General features: G+C 39.3%; 1 protein-coding gene across 1 annotated transcript in view; it reads left to right on the top strand.

Moving 5' to 3' along the window:
* SH3BGRL2 (SH3 domain binding glutamate rich protein like 2) overlaps positions 1-20,701 on the top strand; it is a 40,812-nt gene that overhangs the window by 11,676 nt on the left and 8,435 nt on the right. The window contains exon 2 of the mRNA XM_027696752.1: positions 10,568-10,753. Coding sequence (XP_027552553.1) covers positions 10,568-10,753 — 186 coding nt within the window. The remainder of the gene's footprint in view (positions 1-10,567; positions 10,754-20,701) is intronic.

Genomic DNA, 20,701 nt, shown 5'->3' with positions numbered 1-20,701 from the left:
TGATATCAACAAAATCCATCATCCTAGCCTTACAAAAACATGGTGGTAGAATGTTGCAGTAATACAGTCCAAGTTTATCTGAAGTATGACATTTACCTAGAGCCACAAATGCATTTTTCAGTTGCAGGTTCATATGCTGCTGGGAAAACTTGTAAATATCTGTAAAAACATAGCACAACAAATTCTGAATGACTTGCATTGCTGTTACTGCTGTTACTTGCATTGTCAGGGTGTGTATATCTGTAGTTGGCAGAATGACACCTCTGTGCCATGTGGATAGTAACTGTCAGAAGAAAATAAGGAAAGTATTGACAACTTTATTTCACATACTTGTTTTTCAAATTCTTGGGAGCATTTTGAAATCATAGTATCTCTGATCCTTTAAGATGAGAAAACAAGTAGATGCAAGCATAGTCCTTTTAGGGGAAGACTAGATTTCCTACTACCCCTACCCCCTCAAGTGTCCGAGAGGTCTTATCATTTTTCCAAATTCCTGGAGGAGGATTGGTACCTATGTGGGAGAAACATGGCTTGTGTGGGAATAGGATTTTCCATTAAGCCCAGCATACCGTTGCTGGGCTAGGCAGTACTTCAGTTTTGGACCTTGCCTAAATGTCCTTAAAAACTCTGCCATACTGTCAGGAGACTCTACTGCACGTGACATCTTACGGATCCACATTCTATGTTCACTGGCTCTTGTTTCTGGAATAGCTGGAGCTACAATTGGCTGTAGCTGGGTTCTGGGCTATGGGTCCTGATTGACAAAATAGAGAGGGTGCAGCCTCATGAGTATGGCAGAAGATGGCCAAAGAAACTTCTGTCTTGAGCTGACAGAACTGAAACCCCACCCATGCAATGAGGCTGATTACTTGTTACGCCTCATGGGCTGCTAGGTGTTTTTATCCATTCTGATAGGTAAATACTCCTATGCCACTGGGTTTTGATGCTTAATGCTAATGAGAAGGAAGAAATATGGCCTACATTTTTTAGTGCAGAAAATATTTCTTTTATATCTCATTTGCAATAAGTACAGAAAATAAAGCTGGGGATGCTTTATTCATTGTGAAAAACAATGTGACTGATAAACACACAGAACTAGTTCAAACACTTTCAGTGCTCTGCTGACTCACTGTGTCACAAAAAAAGATAATAGTGTGTTTTCATCTTGAAAGTTTAGATGATGAACACGTTACGTAATAGGAAATGTGTGTTCATGTCTAACTGTTAGAGATATTTTGTGGTTTTAAACTTTTATTTTTCTTTGCAGAATTTAGAGTAGAATAGAATATTTCAGTTTGAAGTAACCTACAATGATCATCTAATCCAACTGCTTGACCAGTTAAGGGCTCACCAAAAGTTAATTAAAGCATGTTATTAATGGCACTGTCCAAATGCATCTTAAACATTGACAGGCTAGGAAGCCTATTCCAGTGTTTGACCACCCTCTGAGAAAAAAGCATAAACCTCCCCTGACACAGCTATTATGCGACTCATCACTGGATACCAGGGAGATCAACACCTCCCTCTCCACTTCCCCTCCTCAGGAAGCTGTAGAGAGCCATGGGGTCATCCCTCAGCCTCCTTTTCTCCAGATTAGGCAAGTCCAGAGTCCTCAGCTGCTCCTCATAGGACACTCCTTCCAGCCCTATCACCAGCTTTGTTGCCTCCTCTGGACACATCCAAGGCCTTTCACATAAAGTGTGGGGCCCAAAACTACACACAGCACTCCAGGTGGGGCTGCACCAATGCTGAGTGCAGAGGGATAGTCGCCTCTGGTGATGCTGTGTTTGATGCACCCCGGGATGTGGGTTGCACTCTGCTGCCAGGATGAATTGCTGACTCATACTATTGGAACATTTGCTTACTTTCCAAAACCTGCTTATAAAATTGCTCTCTTTGGTTCTACTTCACTGAACTTTAAACAATTACCACATATTTAGTGTTTTAAGAAAATAAAGAAACAAAATACATTTATCATGTTTTTCTTCCCTTCACAAAATCATAATTCTACCAAGCAAGCTTGATGCATGCTAACAAAGTGACATCTCTAAATCCTTGCAGATTTTTAGCTATAGCAGTATTGGACTTCCATGTGCAAGACACCAAACAATTCCCCTCTCTCCTAACTCTGCGGGAGGAACTGTGAGATTCAAAGATCAACTTTCTGTTCATCTATGCAGGACAGAGTTTCCAATAATTCAGAACTTGACTGTTCTCATCTACCTTGCTGAGCTGGGACCTTGCTGGAAAGCAAAGGATATTCTTCAGAATCAAATAATTTAGACAAATCAAAAGAAATAAACATATGAATAAACATAATATAACATGGAGATCAGAGAACAACTTGCATTTAGTTACGAGGTACTGAAGAGTAGCTGAATTAATTAGGGTTGCAGTTATGATACTTGTATTTATGTGTAGTATACATTTTGAAAAGGAAGATAGATGTTGCTTGTTGAAAGGGTTTCTTTCAAGATGCAAAATACTTGCTATAAATGTGCCATTTTGACAAAAGGGAGTAGTATGAGGAGGAGTTAAATGTAGAATGCTAAACAGGAGATTTAAATTATTCACTGGCATCTTTGAGAGGTTTCTGTTGGAAAAATGCATGAAAATAACACTTTCTTTTTAATCACTCTCTTAAACTACCAGAACATATGGTAAGTCACAAACAAAACCATCTATCTATTGAAAGAAGTTAGCTGCCAGCCATGGTTTGAACTGTTAGTCTTTTGAAGCAATAGTCTAGTCCTGCAGGATGTTTCCATCAGAAGTTTCTGATAGCTCTGGATGTGCATAGGAATCCCTGAGACCTTATAAACTGCTCAAAGTTTCTCTTGTCTTTTGTGCTAGCCGCTAGGATCATCAACTTTCTTAAGAAAAAGAAGTCCTAGCACATAATTCTAATAATTTTGACTTCTCAGCTCGTTGTTGACTGAGACGTTTTAAAAACGAAATCAAGTTACCAGCATGCTCTGGTAATTTGCCCTCTGTTTTAGCCGAAGTCCAGCCATAGAAGAATCAGCATGCTTTCCCAGTGTCCTCACAAGGAAATACCTATGACTAGGAAATATCCTATATCTGAAGCAAAAATACCATTTCAAGCAAATAGGAATGTTTTCAGGGTAGTGTAATGTCACAGAATGGAGCTCTGTCTGTAGGTTACAATGTACACTAGCAATAGGCTTTGCAAGCTCCCCTACTAGAACAACCAGCCGTGCATCCTGACCTTCAATCTGGCAATCACCTGCTTCTTGCCAGGCTAGGCAGGGAACCTTCTTGCTGTGTTTCTCAGTCTACATGGAGTAGACATCATCTCCTTTGGCTACTTGTCTGTCTCTCTGATTTGGAGCTGCCTATCTGTATACTCAGTGGGACTTCCAAGTTCTGGTTTGATTCCTGTTGCAAAGTCTTCAAGTTTTACTTTGTTTTAAGCCATTTTTTACTTTCACAGCAGTGCTTTTTTTTTTTTTTTTAGTTTCACATTGATGCAACAGAATGCAGATTCACATCAATAATTGGAAGATAGATTCAGCTTCAGTAACATTCTTATTTTTTTGATGAAGAAGTAATGAGCCAAAATTTGGATCTCATAGTATCTGTTTTCCTGCAGTCCATCAGAGACTCATGTGTAAGTGGATTTTCAAGACTGTAAGGACACATTGTTCCTACTGCAAGAAGAAAATTATGATAGAATCACTTACTTAATTTGTGTACTTTGTTGGCATGTCTTGTTTCCTGAAAAACAGAAGAAATCAAAAGAAGTAGACTTGGGAGTGACTTTAGAGGCTTTTTCAGCTGAATACAGCTCAAAGGCACCCTGTGTGGCACTGTCTCTAGGTGATTTTTCTGTAGAACCTTCTCCTCTTCCTTTCTTGGTCTTTCCCCTTTTTCTGTTTGATTTTTGTCTGTCCTTTTCCCTTTATATTTACTGAAACAATGCCTAGTAAACCCCTGAGCAAATTCTCATCTCTTTGTCTTGAGCAGTGATAGATGTATTTGTACTCGCTAAAGACTCCTTCATGTTTCTGAATGTTACTTGCATTCAAAAGTTCTCTATTACTTGCACAGAGAACAATGATTTCAGACAAACTACCTTAAATAAGAAACTTTTCCCTTCAGCTTGTGATAGACATACATAAAGACAGAAACAGATTTAAATGCATTTGTCATAGTGCAACATCTGGCAAGGAAAGTATCAGGTTATGAATGCATTGGACATGGAGAAGTCTACTTTCTTTGTAGCTCTATAGGAAAAGAAAAAGAAAATGCTTTCCTTTGCTGACTGCTTGCGAGAGTTTTAAAAAACAAACCTGTCTCAAATTTTAGTTGTATTTCTTAAATACTGGACTCTTTAAAAAATACCATGCATACGTTACACTGAGGTAAAGGTGAGCACGTTACCTGGCTAAGCAGTACTTCAGCAGCTCCCAGAGACCTGCAAACTGATTTTTCATAAAGCTGAACAGATTGCCCTCCCAGTTCAACAGAGTGTTTCATATTGTGTGTCCTTAATTATGTCTCTGTGTGCAAGCAGAAGATTGCTGCTAGCAGGAGACCAGGGCAGTGCAGACTGCATGTGGCCACTGTTCACAAACTGTTCCATTTCTTTTCAGATTGAAAAGTTCTGGGGTCAGTTTTTACGATATTGAAACATTTTCTTGAGGATGAAGCATTCAGGTGTTTATTATTGCTTCCTTATGGAGCAGAAATGTATTGGAAACATCGAAAAGAATGCAGATGTTGTTTAGTGTGTTTATAGAGGCATTACCTCCTCCTGGCTTTTCTAAGGAGGGTCTGTGTACGCTTGCAGTTAACACTGTTTAGAATTCTGTTTGTTTGATGTGGTTGGGGCTTGCATCTCTTTGTTAGAGCGTAGAATCTTCTTATTATGTGGGAGTATGTGTTAAACCTCATCTGTATGAGAAGTGAAGATTAGTAATCCTCTGCAGTAGCTATATTATATTTACATTTTTCACTTCAGCAGTCCCTTTGGTTATGGTTGCATGACTTGTAAAGGCAGAGGCTCACATATAATATTTTCAGTTGTGGGAGTGAGCTGAGCTTGTGTTTATGGAACACAAATGCTGCTTATGCAGTTCATATTTCAAATACCTGTAGCTGGTCATGCTTCAGCCTCTGCTAAATAATATAATGGCCAGTCTTCGCGAACGAAGATCTGGGGAAAGGTCTTTTGCCTTTCCAGCCTGCGCAATGGATTTTTTAGGTGAGACACAGCCTGCGCTGAACTGAGCCCACCCTTTAATCCTAAGGTTCATCTGCCGGGGCCAAGCAATCTTGGACAATGGCAGTGAGGTCCTCAGGACGTAGGTTTGTTTAGAGTGACCTTCTCATAGATGGATGGCCTCACAGGGCTAACAGGTTCCATCTGCCCGGGAGACCGAGGAATCAAACCTGGGTTGCAGCAGTGAGAGTCCTGCATGCTAACCACTAGGCCACCAGGGGTCTCAGCCTCTGCTAAGCCATTTTCTTAGGATGCAGTTTTGTTACTGATATAAACTGATGAGATTGTGGTACTGGCATTATTGACACTCCTCCCCTTGTTCCCCTGGTTCTTGCATTATGCTTCTGCAGGAAAAGCTGCAGGAGCTACTTGGCAGGAGGGAAGAACATTGTGTCACCTCAGTGACAGCCAGCCGTGAGATCTGCTGAGCTGTATTATCAAACTGCGCTATAAAGGTGCCCCTGCCAAATGGAGTACATTCAGTTTTTGACTGAGTCAGTGGGTGGATAATGTGGCTGATGCAGTTCTGGAGTAAGGGCAGGTGTGAGGAAAGCGTAACCAGACTGAAAGGGAGGAAAGCAAATCAGTGGGACCACCTCCATCTTTAGAGGTACAGGTCTAAAGAGGTGTATGCCAGGCTGTGAAACAAGTGTTTGAGGTGAACTTAGATGTGCATTCACTTTTCGTTTTTTAAATGAGGGACTTCTAAAATGTGCCTGTGGTCTGACAAGCCAGCTTAGAAGATAACCATCACAGGGCTTTGTTCTCACTCTGCATGTGTGGTCTGAATATTTTTTTGGGGTGGGATTTTGTGTCAGAAAGCTGGCTATTTGTTCTTGGATCTGTTTGGAATGAGTGGACAGTTCAGATTAGGCTTTCAGTTCCTTCCGTTCCAGGATGAAGAGGCTGTAGGACAGGCAGTGCAACACATCTCGGTCACCAGCCAGTGCACGGAGTGGTACCTGCTGTCATTTCCTTCGCTTGCAGGAGGGAGGACAGAAACCCAGGGAACACCTTATCTCCAGAAGGTGGGGACAAGAGTCTAGAGCAGAAGACCAACCTTCTGCATCTACTTTGAGAGCACCAGACACCCAGCAACATGCCTGCTGACAGTGTGAAGAAATTTGAAACTGAGAATGTGTCTGCTTTGTACCATTTATATTGACTGTGCTAATGAAATAAGGCAGAGAAGTTGTCTTTAATCATGACTATTTAACAGTTCCTATTAATATTGCTACTCGAGTCATCTTGCATATAGTATAGTAGAAGTAATATTCATTTATCCTATTTGAGTTAGATAAGTCCTGGACTAGTGAGTTTTTTGCATGGTATTGAATATCTTGGTTAAAATAGTACAGAATAATGAAATGCTCCTGCCATTTAGTAATAAAGAGACCACATGCTATGCTCCTCTGGTTCGGCAGCTGTCAGTAGGCAAGCCTTTCTAGTACAGAAGAGCTTCTGAAAACAGATTCAGGAAGCATAGAGAGGGGGGAAAAAAAAAGAAGGAAACTCTCACCTATTGGAAGTGATGAGAAGCTTCCAAGGAATTTTGGATAGAGGATGTGATCTGATTTTGCTAAACCTCTGCTCCAGTCTGGACATGATTTATGATGGTAACATCCTCATTTTCTCATTCTGCTGTTAAATGAGCAATGGGATTTCTCTTGTTACTGGAGAACATATTACTCTCTCATATTACTTGCGTGGGAAACAGAAGTCCTAGAACAGAATAGTTTTTAGTGTGGCCAAAGACATGAAAAGTAAAGTGTCTGAAAGCTGGAAGTCAGGTAAACTCTGAACAGAAGCAAGTAGATATTTTTTAAGTGAAAACAGTTAATTAACTATGGGAACAATTTGCAAAGACTAGCAGATTCTCTGTTATTATCAGTTCAGGAAGGAAAAAAAATTCGGAGAAACTCTAATCCTAAAAGGAATTAATTCAGGGATGCTGAAGGTCAGAACAGATAATCCCAGTGGTCCTACCTGGGCAGACCTGAATATGTCTTTTTCCAAAACAGTCTGAAAGTCTGGCTATCCTCCTGGTACCTGTTGCAAGTCAGTATAAAAAAATGAAAACTAGGGCAGAAAGACAGAATACTTATGCTACAATAGACCTGCTTCATAAATTGAGCTACTGGTTAAATTGGGCTGAGTGATTAGCTCATTTTAGCAGTTTCATATGTCACAATGGACATCCTATTTTGGCTGCTTTTTAATTCTAATAAAGACATCAGCTCTGATATCAGGATAAAATTGAGATGTCTCTGGGGATTTTTTCTGTCTTAGTTTTTTGAGTAGAAATGTAGATTAACAGTAAAACCAAACCCAGAGAAATGATGTTCAGAAAACAATCACCCTTCTAAAAATAGGGGAGACAATCATTGAATTATAATAGGAGACCATTAGCTCTATCAGAGTTTTCTCATCACATTTAAAGATAGATTAGGAACATATTATGTAAAGATTTTCCTCTGAAACTTCCCAGTGGATATGTTTTGATGGTGTATCTCAGTGTCTTCTGGTGTGCTGAAAGATATTAAACCCAAAATATTTTGATGCTGAAGCAGTCTGTCCTGTAAGACTACAAATGCTTTCCCGAAGAGGTGCATGAATAGCCTCCAACCAAGCTTTTCTAAACGTGGTACCTCTGACAATATGAATGCTGTTTTCAGGTTCCTTTCAGTTGTATCAGACTCTGAAAACCTTGGAAGCATCAAGGTACAAAGTAAAGTTTTACAAAGAGAACTATCCACCTCCATAGTTTGTCAAATGAGAATGTGTATTTCTCCACTGGGCTCTTGACAGGAGTTCAGATTGTCTGCATAGGCTAGTGAGGAAGGGAGAACTGACACTGCTCTCTGCACCGTGTTGTCTTTGCTCAGTGTTTCACGTGGCTGAATGCTGGGAGCTTTTAGAGCTCAGAGTAAGCACAGATGAGAGCTGCAGCAGGATTGTGAGGCTGACGCACTCCTGCGGCACAGATCCAGTTGTAGAGGGAGACAAAGGTCCTGTGGTTTTCTTGGGGAATAATCAGCTGGCTTCTGTTGTGGCAGATGCTCTGAGCATCCGTCTTACACAACAAGGCATAATTTAATAGGATTTTAAATGTAACTAATGCTCTTGTTTCAGTTTATAGGCTTGAATCAAATCACTTGGGGGAGGAGAAAATGCTACTTTTTTGGCTTAAAATTTTCTGGCTATTTTGTTTAAATTTATGCAGCTGGTACATCCACAGCTGATAACTCGTACAGATGTCATGTGGAGAATTGTAAGGCTTATGGCTAAAAAAACCCCAATCCAATCTATTTCACTTCAACATCTTAATAAGTTTTATAAAAATAAAAGGAGAGATTAGGAAATATGTGTTTGTGGGAGAATTTTCATGGTGTGAACTGTAAAATAATAGGGATGTGATTAAATCTAAGTTGCAGTTAAACTCCTGCTCAGTGTACAGGATACTGGAAGATACTGTACTAAAAGGTACAGCAGATGAAAATGGGTACATGTCACTACATCTGTACTGGTGCATGACCTGGCCCTGAGAAATGGAGCTCTCTGGCACTCTGAAATGGTTCGAAGAATGGTTGCTGGCACAGACAGCTTTGGCCAAGGCCAGCTCATGGCCATGATTTAGATGTTACAGCATGCCAGGGATCATTCCCAGTGTATAGTTTGCATGCAGCCACTCTGAGAGGCTGCAGATTTAACAGGCTTGGCCAGATGATGCAAACTGGCTTTGGGGTCAGAGGGCTGGACCAGCCACTACGTATTTTGCTAGTTCCTCTGACTAGTGCAGGAGGAATTTCATGTTAGTTTTAGCAGTACTCCACTGTAAGGAAATGACTTCTCTCACACATAATTTTAGATTTTTGGTGAAAGACAGGAAAATACGTTGGTCTTTCACTTCTACGCTTGGAATTTTTAGGACCATAGTAAAAGGTGTGTTGTATTGGGTAACAGCAGTGATGATGATGTGATAATTTTGCTGTTGTTGATAATGTGTTAGTTGCATGCAATTTTAGGAGCTGCCTTCTTGTATGAAAAAGCGATCCTTTCACATATGCCTAAGAAACCCCACTAGTATACACAAAGAAAGGAAAAAGAATATGACAATGAGACAAAAATTTACTATGCAGTAAATTTCACTTCTTAAGAAATACAGTAATTGTTTAAGAGCACTGTTTTTGCAGTTTCTTGGGATGCCTGCCCTCTTGTTTCAAGGAAATAATGATTCCATCAGTATTTCCTTCAAAAGTTAGTAATTTTTGTGATGCATTTAGATAGACAGACTGGGTTCTTTGACAAGAACAACTAGCACATGCACTTTAAAAATCCTCTAATTTCCAAATAGTATCTAGGTCATATGATACCCAGAGGCATGATTCATCCACCTGGGCTTTATGCCAGCCAGCAACTGCATGGATCTGACACTCTAGGAAAACTGTAAAATTCTTAAAGCTGATTTTTTTTTTTCAAATAACACTACAGCATCTATTTTACAGTTCCATTCTGAAATAATTAATTTCATTATGCAGATGCAACAAGTACAGAATGGACTGAAAAGAATGCAGAGCAGACCTAGCTGAAAGATACCAGGTGGCTTTCCTTGGCCATATAGACTTTACTTTCAAAGGTTGTTGTTTTGATATAAAGTCCTATTTGAGGCAGAAGTAGTCTTTACCCAAGTACATCTGCTTGAAGCCCAGCTAGCCATCAGTCATAGGATCATTAAGGTTGGAAATGACCTCTAAAATCATGGAGTCAGCCAGTCTTAGCTACAATGACCTAAAAACTGCCAGTGTTCTGCCTCTGTTAGGCTTTAAAGATGATAATCTCTTTGAGGGGCCAAACCCCCATACATTCAGTACAAACCTCATGCTACTTTTTTTTTTTGCAAAAAAGTTAATTTTCAAGAGATGATGTCATGCTTGTTTGAAGGCATATGTATTATGCAGACAGACACTCTTAATTAAAGACTCAGCAAGCTTTGCTCAGGAGCATATAGAGCTGCGTTTTAAAATATGTGTAGATGTCTAGGAAAACAAAAATATGTGTAGCTGGGTTGGGTTTTTTTTCAGATGTAATGACATGTTTATCTCAATGAACACTTATAGGAGTAAATTCTTCTGGGACTTGCAAGGTTGTTTACCTTGCATTTCTAGGTGCCTGTATACTTTAAAAATGTAGTCCCTAATGACATTGAAAATTAAATGCCTCTTTTAACTTCTACTTCTGATGAGACCCTTACATGGTCTGTATTACATGTCTGTATTATGGTGGACTTGCTATGACTATTGTTTTTTTCTTTCTTTTATCTAGATAAAGAAGAGGCAACAGGATGTGGTGAGGTTTCTGGAAGCCAATCGCATAGAGTTTGAAGAAGTGGATATCACCATGTCAGAGGAGAAAAGACAATGGATGTATAAAAACATTCCTGAGGATAGGCAGCCTGCACAGGGCAATCCACTGCCACCACAGATATTCAGCGATGATCGGTACTGTGGAGTAAGTAGCTGTCATGGTTCCAACAGATGATATATGAATATATCACAGCTGGCCATTTAAAAATCTGGGGCTTGCTGTTATGCTTTCTCTAATAGTATCAGAATTAATTGGGTAGTAGGAGGAGGTAATGATCATACTGGGAAAATTCAAGTCATTCATCTGTAAATCCTAAGGTTATCTAGGGGATTCCCTCCACAAATGTAAAAATTGGCAATGTCATATGCTTCATGTACAACCTGTTGATGCTGAAGTTCTTTGTGAGACTGCTGTAACTTGGGGATTTGTGATTTTCTTCCTACTTGGGTCTAGCCCAAGCACAAAAATTCAGAAGGAAATCTTTGGCACAGTGAATGAGAACATTGTCTAGATTGAGTTATATTGTCATTGTAATTAAGCTCCTTCTCTGCTGCTGTCATGGTGTAAATTTCATTTATGCTTAGAGCGTCTTTATGCAGTCAGAGTCTCTAGGATAAATGAATAGTATTTGCTGCAAATCTGACAGCAGATTAATGGATGGGCTCTTTTTTTTGGTGTAAGCTTCTACATCCACCAGTGCAAGCTGAAGCAGGAACCTTTGATAGGTACATTCAAACTGGTTCTAACTTAGTTCCTGCCACATTCAACAGTGCTGTAACAAAGCTGCTTCTGGCTGATGTATTGTTCAGATCTGATGAGAACTTGTTGATTGCCGTACAATTGTTAATTTAATGTAGGAAGCACGTAGGAAGTGATTTAGTATCCTCTGCAACAAGCAGATTGAGTATGATGCAGTAGCTAACTGGCTTCTTGAAGTGAGGTATTTAACATCCTTCCCATATGCTTTGTATTGGCCTTACTTGTTTACCTGAGCAGTATAACTCATATATATTTTCTTACCTCAAGGTAAAATCTGTCAGTCAAAGCAATGTATCTGGGACATGGAAGGGATTTTGGCCCTTGCTTATGAGGCAGCCCCTCACAAATAACAACATTTACATTGCTCTGTGATTTTAGTTTGCCTGGGAAATACAACATTTTAAGCTGTTTTTTCTTACCGTTTCAGCTTGTCTTAATAGTGTGTTTTAACCTGGTCTTAGAATTTGCTGTTTGGAATTAGAAAGGCAGAAGATGTCATGCAACATGTGAGATGATCTCATTAATCTGTCTGCTGAGCTGATAGCCGGTTTGGTTGAGCAGAGTTAATCCTATTACTAGACTTCACTGTCTGCATAAACATCTTTAAAGAGCAAACATGCTTTGAAGGAAACTATATTTTCTAGAATGAAAGAAGCATGCACAGGATCTCCAACATTTATCAGTTAGCCTGCTGCATTAGTTGATGAAGTTCTTAGGCAATGTTGATGACAGTTCTTAGTAAGCGTGGAGGCAAAACATGCAGGAGACAAAGGAGGTCAGTGCTGGAAAGGAGAGTAAAATATCACAATTAGATAAAGTCAGCAGACATTGCACATATTGTCTCTTTGTCATTCCACCGTGAGTGTTTTTATGTGTTTATTTTGACATAAATAACTAAAACATAATCTCTATTAAGTAACTTTAACTGAAAAAATACCTACTGAGTTTTTTGTTAGTTGAGTTAGTGAAATTTGTACCTTATCATTCCTGATTTGTGTCCAGGCAATTTTTAATCCAGTTTTCTCTATTAACAAACTCTGTCTGTTTTTCTTCCTGGCAGTTCTAAAATCTCACCAGAAAACTGTCTATGTACTTATTCTGTTTCATATGTTGTCACTGACAATTCAGATTTACTTAAGATACAAACTGGTTGGGTCTATTGCTATTCCTCTAAATGTATGGGGGCTAGACAGTGCAAAGCAAAATAGGTACATTTTTTATTTTGGTCATGTTATTTTAATAGAGGTTCACAAGCACATGGTGTATGAGCCATGACTCAGTGTCATGTTCATAACTATGCTGGTTTTTCTGTGTTAGTATTAGTATTAATAGTTTTTTGGATTTTTTTCTACCTATTTTCTATTTTGTAGAAAACCTCAGCAATGTGTACAAGGGTTTTATCTTAGAATAGATTTTGTCTGACATTGCCATTTGAAATAATCACTTTTCAGAACATAACTGCAGGATAGAGGTTTGTCTTTAATGGTGTCAGTAAGTATCCAAAAAGGATTTGTGTCACCCATTTGAACATCTGACTCAAATCATGGATTATTTTCCCCCAGCGTTAGATCTCACTGAGGTACACACTAGGTTTTCCCATCCTCCTGCATTATCCACCAACTACAACCTGGTCCTTGTGCAAAAGCAACCCCAGGTTTGACTTTTCCTGAGGAAGCAGCAACCCACACTGTCTTTCCCAGCCTCTGTTCTCCACAGCAGAGAGGCTTTATACACTTGAATTGCTTAATTCATGGCACATGTTTCATATTCACAGATAACCTATTCAGTGGCTTCAGTGGTCAGGCCCACCCCTCGATCACGAGCCCATCCATGCATTGCATTGCTTTGTAGGTGTTCTGATGTGTCATGGGCCCACTGACCCATAATTAGCTCACCCTTATGTTCCCAATCCAGCTCCACTGTAGCCATTTCAGTTCTGGCAGCCTGGTCTATCTATTCCTTGTTTCCATGTTCTTTGGTGACATGGCTCTTGGGCATGTGAGTATCTATGTAATGTCCTTTTAGAATAAAGTTCTCTACCTGGGCAGCAATGTCCAGTCACAGTGCAGCAGCCCAGATGAGCTCTTTAAGCAGAAAGCAAGAAATGCTGGAAAACTGATGTCTGAAATCAGCCTGTGACTTGCACCTCCCCTGTCTTGAATTCTCCATAGTTTAATACACAACACCTCTTAGACTAGAAGTGACTCCTGGATCTTTCAGAAGATTGTAAATATCCACTTCCCTATGAAACTGCACTCTTGCAAAGCTGCAGGTTAGCACTTTGAACACTGACAGTTTTATATGCAGAAATCTGTCACTGATGTGAGATTGCCTGATATTTAGGCCAATCAAAATTAAAAGGAAATCTATTTCCAGGTGGGAGTTTGAGTTGAAGGGAAAATATTTACATAGCAGGCTGACTTTTTTTTTTCTCCCTTAGAGTGTTATGGTAAGTCCTGATAGAGTGCCTAGTGGGCAGCAGTAGAGGCAGAGATATGTGATATTTATTGTCCTTCCCTGAAATATAATATATGGGTGTCAACTGTAGCAAAACAGTGAAGGCCTATAGATAAGAAAGAAATAAGATAGGCTGCTGGAAGAGGTACAATGTTCTTGGGAAACTATTCAGTTCACAGGCAATTACTGACACACTGATTTCTTTGCACTGTTATGTATCATTCTCTTCTGAGTTTTCTTTAAAGATTGTGGAAGGATGCATACATGTTTCTTTTTCTTTTTTGTAGGCATCAAATTACAAATAGGTAACTACTCACTGACAAAAGAAAGAAAAGGAAAGAGAGGATTTTAACAGAATTGGCTACGGGCCACCTCAGAGTTTCTGCCCTAGTCTGTCGTTGGGGAGTTTGTCATTACTCTTGTGCCTACAGAGAGTTTGAACTCTGTCTCTCTAGATCCTCAAACATTATGGCAGAATTCAGCTTAGCACGCCAGCTGTCGTGTGTTCACTTTAGGAGCTAGAGCAGTTGTGAGGCTAATTTGTATTCAGCAAGTCTATATTTGGTTCTCTGTACCCTTGGACATGTCTTACCTGACTCACTTAGTGTCTTGTTGGTTCAAGTCTGTCTTTAGAAGAGGGATAATTTTGCTAGATAAAAGTTAATGTGAACTGTTTAGGGATCACGTAACAACTGTTAATGATTGATGATGCTGAAACTCTCTTGACTAAATATTTTTACCATCAGAAGTAGAGTTTCCTTTATGGCCAATTTAAGTTGTTTGTGAAATCATTCTTAACTACCTATTGCAGTTGTATTGGAGTAGTTTTTGGCTCACAGGCATCCACAAACCCTAGGCTGAATGTGCATGACTTAAGGCCAGTGGCATAGCACTGTTTATCTTCCTGATTAAGCCCTTGTCTCAAGTGAGGAATATAGAAGTCAGAGCTGATGTTGGAAAGCAAACCTTGCCCACGTGTCTTCCCCATGTTGGCAAGATACTGTTCAGATCATTCACAAGGTCTGTATGGTTATTACTTTCAGGCTATGCCGATACTTTTGCCAACCACTTCTCCACTGCCTTTCTGTGTCCTGAGGCAAAGAGCTTTAGTTCCCTGTGATATGTACTTTATAAAGAGGAGTGTGGTGCCAGAGGCAAAGTGTAGAGTACCCAGCTTGCCCATTGTCCAGACTTAAAAAATAGAAGCTCAGCAACTTAGTAAAAATAAAATAATCCAAGAATTTTGTCCTCCTCAGAGAAGTTAGAACTCATATCAGTAGTGCATTATAGTTCTGCTGTTTACCCTGTAGTGGAGAGAGTACATTTCTATTGAGCACCATGGTTTTTATTTGGAGTCTTTTCTCTCTGCATTCTAAACTTCATGAATAGCTGTTTCAAACTGAAGTAGCAAGTATTTTGTAAGCCATCATCATGGCTAGGCTTCACGAACGAAGATTTGGGAAAGGCTCTATCCACATTTGTTGCAAGCACGCTGGTGGCTAATAAGGCCAGTACGAGATAGACATGACCGATTGCAAAAACCATCCTTCTACATAAAGATGATAGCTGTCGAAGACATCTTTGGAGATACCTTACTCTGTTTCCAGACTTTCTATTTCCTAAATATAATAATAAAGGATATTTGTGTATTTTAAAGCATGTAAAAGTGACTGATATAAAATTAGACATGTTACCTTTGTAGGGTATAGTAGAAAATACCGCACATTTTTTTCTTTATGATTTTTGTATTTAGTACATTGATGTTCTGCAATACTTATGGATAACCAGCAAAGATGAGATAATTACTAACAATTTTCTTTGGGATCCTAATTCTCCTTTTCATGGAAGGGAAAGTTCTTTTTGTACCATACTTTCTTGAAGAAAAGGGGTTTATTCTTGAAGATATTGTGACTTTAATTAAAGTCCTTTCTAAAAGGCCAGTTCTACTAAAATACAGGATATATGGTATATGAGATGTATGGGGAAAGGATAAGAAATCTTACTAAGTGGCAATAATACTTTGAGGGTGCACAGCATTGCACAAAATATGGATGTAGCAGCATAGTGGAACAATATCTAGAAAAGGTCATGGATGTTGTCAGAGAACAACCAGGACAAAATAAGTAATTCAGTTCCCGCTGCTCCACATTTAATCATGATAATATGATTATCTACTAAGAAACACTTTGAAGATATAACAAAGTTATAATCAATTTATATGTAAAAATGGTGTTAGACATGCAGTGCCATTACAATTAGTGTGAGTATCTTCTTTCTTTAGTACCTTCCCTTTTCTGTTCTTTGAAGGAACAGCAGAAAATTAAGGAAATGTTGAAAGATAATTCTGCCAGTGTCCAATTCCTAAAATAAATGGAAGGGGGAAATTCGTATTTCATTTAGTATTCTGAAATGTCACCTAATATTGTTATAAGTAAAATGCTCTTAGAGGAAAACAACTAACGTGTGGTAGTCATGTCCTTTGTTAAAGTTTCAGCTGCCTTAAAACATGTCCAAGTTAAAGTATGTGCTTGCAGAGCTTCTCTGCAACACAGTTGTTTTATGTCTTTTAGCCATGACTTCATGTAGTAGGATGACTACCATAGTCAACTCCCTGATGTTTCCATGATTCCTCAAATTCCTGTTGTGGTCTGATTTGATGATATTCTTATCCAAACAATTTGTAAAACAACATGATGAGCTGCAAGGTGCACAAAAGTTGGAGGTGACACCTGTTACCATACATACTGCTTACTGATTCTGCCATTGACACCCCCCTGAATATTCCCCTACCCCAGGTGGGCTCTATGCCAGTTTGGAGTCTTCAGTGCTTGGCTGGGAGAAGCCCTTCTGCACTTAGACTCTCTGCCTTAGAGCTGAGGGATATTGGTCCTTAGATAGTTGATGTCTGGGTACCTTGTCACCTTTGCTGTGTGAATGGCAAACATCACATCAGCCTGAGTTTGTCATGTACTGTCCAGACAATAGAGCTGTGGCTGACATCTGCTCTCTTTTATTAAAGCCTTTGTTTCTGAAAGCCTGTAACTAAACAGATTACTGAAATAAACTTCTGGCCTTTAGTAAAGGAGTAACAAGTTGCTTTGTAGAGTCAATTGTATAAGCTCTTTAAAAATCCTGTGCAGAGATCTTATCAGAAGGTTAGGTAATTGAAAACTGTCATGTTTACCTTGTCCTGTGTTGTGCAGACAAGATCCTCTTATATTTGTATATTTATATAATATTAAAAAGGACTCACACATGCGCACACTCATTCTGCAAGGAGAGCTGTGCTGAGTAAGAGTTTTCCGTTGTAATCCTAATCAGATCAGTAAATGAATGTCATCTGTTCTGGAGAACTGAACTGCCCTTTTCAGGAAGGTTGCTAACAGTTCATTCTCAATGGCACACAGTATTAACTCAATCAGGAGTAAAGTGCTGATTCAATGTATTTAAATTACGAGTTCCCCACAATTACTTGTAGTAACAATTATGTTGCCCCTTTTATAAGAATGGAGAGATCCTAATAATATATTAAAAATATTGACAAAGAGAAACAAATTTGAACAGCGTGTCAGTAGACTAAGTGCTGTTCAATAATCACTTCATTTTAAAAACTCTGTAGGAGAAGCAGTGCAAGCTACACTTGAGTGGCTTCCTAGTTGTCCTGCTTTTTGGTGTTGTTAGTATTGTTTTTCTGCTTCTTGGTGTTGTAAGCAATAAGGATTTGTCTGAGGTGTTCTTGTTGCAAATTAAAAGCGAACAGCAACAAAGCCAACATGGTTGTTTAGAGAAACTTATTGGAAGGAATTTTATTAACAGTTACTGTATTTTAAACTTCATTAGATGTAATGTTCTCCTAATCTCAGTGCAATAACGGATAGACGGCGTCTGTATAATTGCTAATTGTAAATGAAATCTACTTTGTGTTACTGTTTTACTTTGACCCAATGCCATCACGCTTGTGTTATGTTCCTTGAAGCACAAACAGTTATTTATGCTGATTTGAAGTACCGCCAGTTTTAACTTTGGTGTGCAGTAAATAGTTTCTCCTCAGCAGTGACAGTGTTTATTTAAACAAGCCTCAGTGTACCTGCTTAACAGAATCCTGAGCCAAATTAATTATGGCAGTGTCTGTAATCACAGCACTACACTGATCTGGTTTCCTAGCACACTTAAGATCTCCACATCACAGCTGGAATCACAACTGTAACCAAATTGAGCTTTGTGATCTTGGTAGTTGTTATAGAGAGAAGAAGCTACCGTGGAAGTGGGATTTCTAAAGAGGAAAGAGTTCCCAAGGACCAATGGTTTTCCTACTGGGGTAAATTGGCATAAAATCCACATGAAGGCCAGAAGAACCTATGTGTCATAATGAAGAGCTAAATCCAGATTTCCTGAATGTTTGTCCGCTATCTCAAAGACTAAGCTGCTGTTAGTTTTCTGTAGCATTTAGGCAGTGGATAGCCTTTGGGATTTCTATATGATGTAGACATTAAGGAAGTTCTCCTGTCTTTGATCAATCTGGTTTTAAAGAGGTGCAAAGCAGCCACAGCACCTCTTAGTTTCAGGATAAACTGCAAGGATTCAAATTTTAAAAACAGAGCTATATAAGTGTGAGGCTTGCAGGCTTGTGTTGTTTTTTGTTTCGGTTTCTTTTTTTTTTTCCTTTAACCAGCATACACAATGGAAAACACCACTTGGCTTGCTGATTATTGGGAGTTGGAACTAGATGATCTTCAAAGTCCTTTCCAAACCAAGCCACTCTATGATTCTATTATTGTTTTAAAACTTTGTGTAAAATACACTTTAAGAGAACATAAATGGCCTTAAAGGTGTGAGACTGAGGGTCCATCTAGCCCAGTTTTGTCCCAATAGTGGCCATAAGCCTAGGGGAGAACACAAGCAAGTTAAGCAAATGAAATACTTGTGTTGAGTATTTTCCTTGTCTCCAGTTACTTTTCTAAACAAATATCACTTTAACGTGTTTAGTAATTCTTACTGCATTTCTCTTTCATGAACTTGAGCCTTCTGGTGAAGCCATGTAAACATTTAGCATCTTCAGTGTGCTATGAAAATGTGCTCCATGTGTCCATTGAGCTCTACATCTAATACCAACCATTCTACCACCAAAGGGAGCTTCACAGCCTTACCAGCCTTCCTCCCATTGCCCTCTGGGGTAACTTTGGTCCCAAAGACCTTTGCCTGTCCCTATCCCAGTTTAGATGCACTCAGCAGGAGCTGGCAAAGCAAAGAAGAGCTTTAGGCCACACAAAGCTAGAAAGATTTTGCTTGTCTGTAGGTGACAAGCTCACCTACAGTAGCTTCAGTTTATTTTCAACAAAGCAAGAGCTTATTAGGTCAGCTAATCCATTCCCCAGTAGCTCGGTAGAGCATGTTTAATGCTGTAACTGTTCTGATTAAAACAGAGAGGCTGTATCTTGCTCAGGTTACTTGGTGGGTGATCAAGCTGCCATTGATTTTAAGGGTGAGGAGCCAGGCCTGAAGCAGTCAGATAGTTATCTTGTTAAGAAGCCTTTTCTGCCTTGAAATAGCTTTTTACTTACCATCTTTATGCTCCTGTCACTTCTTTATCCCCTCCAACCATTCTGAGATATATTTTTTCCTCCTAACTGACTTTTGTCTCTTTTGATAAGCTTTCATACCCTCAGCTGTGGGATTTATCATCTGTATTTTTGGCTTTTCAACTTTTCCAGAGGGATTGAGCATCTTTGCGTCACTGATGATTCATGTCCACTGTCTCTTGTGTTCCATCAGTTTTTTAGTTAATCAGCTACTGATGTTGCCAGAATTTTATACATAAATAAAGTGTAATTAGGCTCTCTGGAAAGCACCAAGTATCACAATTTAAAATGTTGCAGTCAAAACTATGTTTGTACACATAGTTGCCTTTTGAAGTGGGGCAGTGGGTAGCAGTTTGCTGTACTAACAGCTGCTTTCTGAGTGTCTCCAGGGTGTCAGTGGGAGCCGCTTCCTTGCGCAGGGGCGAGACAGCACTGCTCCACTGATTCCAGCAAAGCCGCAGCACCTGCTGCCTTGGTAGAGCTGCTTGGGACAGTGACAAAGGGATTGTAGTAACCTGGTGCTGATGCAGAAAGATGAAACCACTGCATGGCCAAAACCAGGGAATTGTGGTGTCCTTCTGTGGGAGGCAGACTCTATTTTCCAGATGGGTCCGTTGGCTCACCAGTGAGTTGGGTTCTTGCTCATGTAAAAAAATTCTCAGCTTCCACTGAGCTTGGCACCATTTTACTTCTTCAGCCTCTGCATCTACTGCTGGTAGCAGTGGGATGTTCTTTATGTGAGATAAGAATTTTCATGTCCTCACCTATGGATTGCTTGTGGCCCAAATCTGCACAGACTTCCTCTTCTTGTAAAGGTAAGATCAAAGGCAGGGTCTTTTGGAACATCTGTTATCTCATATGTGTTACAGGAAAAGCCAGGTTTACCCACTCCTACCACATGCCAAAGCACAACTGTTGAGTTCCTGAGATCATATTTCTCAGTAATCTCTTAAGAAACTACTGTGCTAAAGTGATTCGTTAAAATCAGATTATTTATGCATTTTTATAATTTTTTTTTCACATTTGAATATTTTGAGATTGTTTTAATTGCAGAGACCAGTAGGAAAGTTGTCCTATTTAAAATTCTACTGCTACTTTAGCTAAAAGCATGATGCTTCTTCCCCCTCATCCCGTATGAAAGTAAGTGTCAATAGCATTTTAATAGGTTTTGCAATGCAGATATTTCAAAACATTGGGGAGATTACTTTTAGTGGATAATCTCTTGTGGTTATTAAATATCCTGGTCCTTTCAAAATTAATCCACTGGGTTTTGTGCCCTTTCAGACATAAACTTACT

Source organism: Neopelma chrysocephalum, unplaced genomic scaffold (assembly GCF_003984885.1).
Source record: "Neopelma chrysocephalum unplaced genomic scaffold, ASM398488v2 Primary Assembly neopelma1_23b, whole genome shotgun sequence".
NCBI lineage: Eukaryota > Metazoa > Chordata > Aves > Passeriformes > Pipridae > Neopelma > Neopelma chrysocephalum.
Note: the sequence above shows the minus strand (reverse complement) of the source record. Positions and strands in the feature narration are given on the sequence as shown.